The sequence below is a fragment of the Triticum aestivum genome, chromosome 3D (genome assembly GCF_018294505.1).
Source record: "Triticum aestivum cultivar Chinese Spring chromosome 3D, IWGSC CS RefSeq v2.1, whole genome shotgun sequence".
Classification (NCBI taxonomy): Eukaryota; Viridiplantae; Streptophyta; class Magnoliopsida; order Poales; family Poaceae; genus Triticum; species Triticum aestivum.
Genome location: NC_057802.1, coordinates 567,129,537 through 567,132,607, shown reverse-complemented (window position 1 = coordinate 567,132,607; position 3,071 = coordinate 567,129,537). Strand labels below are relative to the sequence as shown.

At 58.5% G+C, this 3,071-nt stretch overlaps 1 protein-coding gene across 1 annotated transcript; it reads left to right on the top strand.

The window, feature by feature from the left end:
* Nucleotides 1–353: 353 nt before the first annotated feature.
* LOC123075493 (uncharacterized) lies at nucleotides 354–1,698 on the top strand. Its single transcript, XM_044498083.1, has one exon. The coding sequence runs from the start codon at nucleotides 565–567 to the stop codon at nucleotides 1,225–1,227; it is 663 nt and encodes a 220-aa protein (XP_044354018.1). The 5' UTR covers nucleotides 354–564; the 3' UTR covers nucleotides 1,228–1,698.
* The last annotated feature ends 1,373 nt before the right edge of the window (nucleotides 1,699–3,071 follow it).

Here is a 3,071-nt window from a genome sequence, read left to right as displayed (position 1 = left end):
TCACGCGCAGGGCGCGACGGGCGTGGACCGGATCGTGCTGGGTCCGTGGGTCAGGGGTGTGTGCGTGCGTGCGTGAGTCAGGCTGGTGCGTGCGTGTGTGTGCGCGGACCCAGCTAGCGTGCGTTGGTAGACCAGGAGGTTACGGGGACCGAGAGTTAGGCGTGATCGCTGCGGGCTCGTCGCGAGCTGCACGCGTACGTGCGCGAGGTGGGCGCGAGCTGAGCGGGCCGATCGGGGCGCCAGGAGGGGGTGGGTGCGTGTGGGTCGTGCCCAACGCAGGCCCGTCAATATAAGCCCCTGGTCGATCATTGTAACGGTGTGGTCTAGGGCATCGAGTTTGAGCTCGAGGAAATATATATGCCGTACGTGCGGCGGCGGGCGTTCAAGCGCCCGGGAAAAACTTGTGTCTATGTCCTTCTTCCTTCTCCTTCCTTCTTCTTCCTCTGGTGATCTAGTTCAGAGAGAGAGAAAGGTGCAGCGAGAGAGAGATAGGTAGAGCTAGGGCATAGCCACGGTTCCAACAATTGGTATACAGAGCTTCGGTTCGGGCGATCACCGGCGACCATGGCGTTGGTTCCTCACGGCGGTGGCGCGGGTGGATCGGCATCGATGGCAATGCCGATGCTCACGGTGGACAACTACACTGTCTGGGCGATCAAGGCGCATGCCATCCTCGACGTGCACACCGTGTGGGAGGCGGTGGCGCCGGGCGATGCCGCGGTGAACGCGCGGAAGGACAAGTCGGCGCGCGCGTTGCTGCTCGTTGCGCTGCCGGAGGAGGTGTTGCTGCAGGTGTCGACGAAGCTCACCGCCAGGGAGGTATGGGACTCCTTGAAGGTGAGGTTCATCGGCGCCGATCGGGTCCGCGCGGCGAGGATGGCGACGCTGCGCGGCGAATTCGACCGCATGAAGATGGCGGACGGCGAGGAGCTCGATGTGTACGGCGGGAGGCTCACGGCGATGGCGGCGAGGTATGCCAACCTCGGGGAGACGCTGGGCGACGCAGCACTTTTCAAGAAGTTGCTGGATACGGTGCCGGATCGCCTCTTCCCCGTCGTCGCCGGCATCGAGCAGTTCCACGACGTGACGACGATGGCGTTTGACGAAGCGCTCGGGAGGCTGCGCGCGTTTGACGAGCGGGTTCGACGCCGTGGACAAGACGGTGGCGAGCGCGGGGGTGAGCAACTGCTCATGACGGCGGCGCAGTGGGCTGCGCGGGAGCGTTGACACGGCGGTGCTCGGGACGACGACGACGGCAAGAGCATGGCGTCGAGCAGCGGCGGGAACCGGCGCGGGCGCTGCTACAAGTGCGGCCACTTCAAGAGGGACTGCCCCAAGCTGCGGAGGGAGCCGGCGGCGGAGCACGCGCTGCTGGCGGACGTCATCAGAGTTGAAGACGGCGGACTCCTCTGAGCCGTGGCTCAGGGGGTGAGTGTTGGAATAAAGAGCCACGGCCAGAGCGTGGCGGCCGCGTGATCGCGCGCAGGGCGCGACGGGCGTGGACCGGATCGTGCTGGGTCCGTGGGTCAGGGGTGTGTGCGTGCGTGCGTGAGTCAGGCTGGTGCGTGCGTGTGTGTGCGCGGACCCAGCTAGCGTGCGTTGGTAGACCAGGAGGTTACGGGGATCGAGAGTTAGGCGTGATCGCTGCGGGCTCGTCGCGAGCTGCACGCGTACGTGCGCGAGGTGGGCGCGAGCTGAGCGGGCCGATCGGGGCGCCAGGAGGGGTGGGTGCGTGTGGGTCGTGCCCAACGCAGGCCCGTCAATATAAGCCCCTGGTCGATCATTGTAACGGTGTGGTTTAGGACATCGAGTTCGAGCTCGAGGAAATATATACGCCGTACGTGCGGCGGCGGGCGTTCCAGCGCCCGGGAAAAACTTGTGTCTATGTCCTTCTTCCTTTTCCTTCCTTCTTCTTCCTCTGGTGATCTAGTTCAGAGAGAGAGAAAGGTGCAGCGAGAGAGAGAGGTAGAGCTAGGGCATAGCTACGGTTCCAACAGGTAATGGTAGAAGTATAAGGATACGGAGAGATAATTGGATCCCGAGACCTTATTCATACAAGCCAATCACACTTCAAGGGAGGTGTCGTATCCGTTTTGTCTCTCATTTGTTGAATGAGAATGGTTCTTGGAACGCTAACCTCCTGTCAGAATATTTTAATCCTGCGGACATGTCTGAAATTATGAAGATCCGTGCATCTCCAAGACAAGAGGAAGATGTTCTAGCATGGGGACCTGGTCGCTTTGGTCTCTTTTCAGTAAAAAGTGCTTATGATATGGCTTTTGAGGAAGCTCACCGGGATAGTGCTGTTTCATCGAGTAGTAGCCCAAATGGTAGTAGATCTTTGTGGAAACTAATATGGTCAGCTGGTGTTCCCCCGACAGTTCGGAACTTTGCATGGAGGCCTTGAAGTTTCAAGTATGTGTCCGATCTGTGGGATGGAAACTGAGGACAATTTTCACCCAATGTTGAACTGCCCATTGTTAGGATTAATCTTGATTATGTATCTTCATTGTATTTTCGTTTAGCATGTAGTATAGTGTAGGTTGATGTTTATCCCGTGAAGCTTCATCTCAGCGTGCGAAGGAGGCGAGATGCCGGGCTGCCGTGCGATGCGGCGACGTCGTGAGAAGCGGCAAAACACCATGGAGGCCGAAGCGTGACGGACTGCATCATGTTGAGTCAGGTCGAGCCGTGTGAGACGGTGCTGTGTGAACAAGTCCTGGAGCCGCCGTTGTGTAGCGAGCTAGATAAGCAAGTAACTTGGTGAGTCAGTTTAGTGCATGCAGGTTTGTTAGCTGTTGCATGCAAATGGATAGGGTCATACGGATTGGCTGTTGAGAAGTTGGCGCAAGTGATGAAGATAGACGCGCATGCAATTAGTGATTTGGTAGTGCATGGAGTTAGTGGCCGGGTGATGCGTGATTGCATGGGTTAGTGGTGTGTGTGGCCGCTGGGTCGTGTGCGTGCGTGAGTCCATTCTTGTGTGTATATATGTGTTCTCTGAGTCAATGAGAAGGAGGCTGTGAAGGCTGGAAAAACACGCTGTAGCCACGGCTCACCAAGGAAGGTGT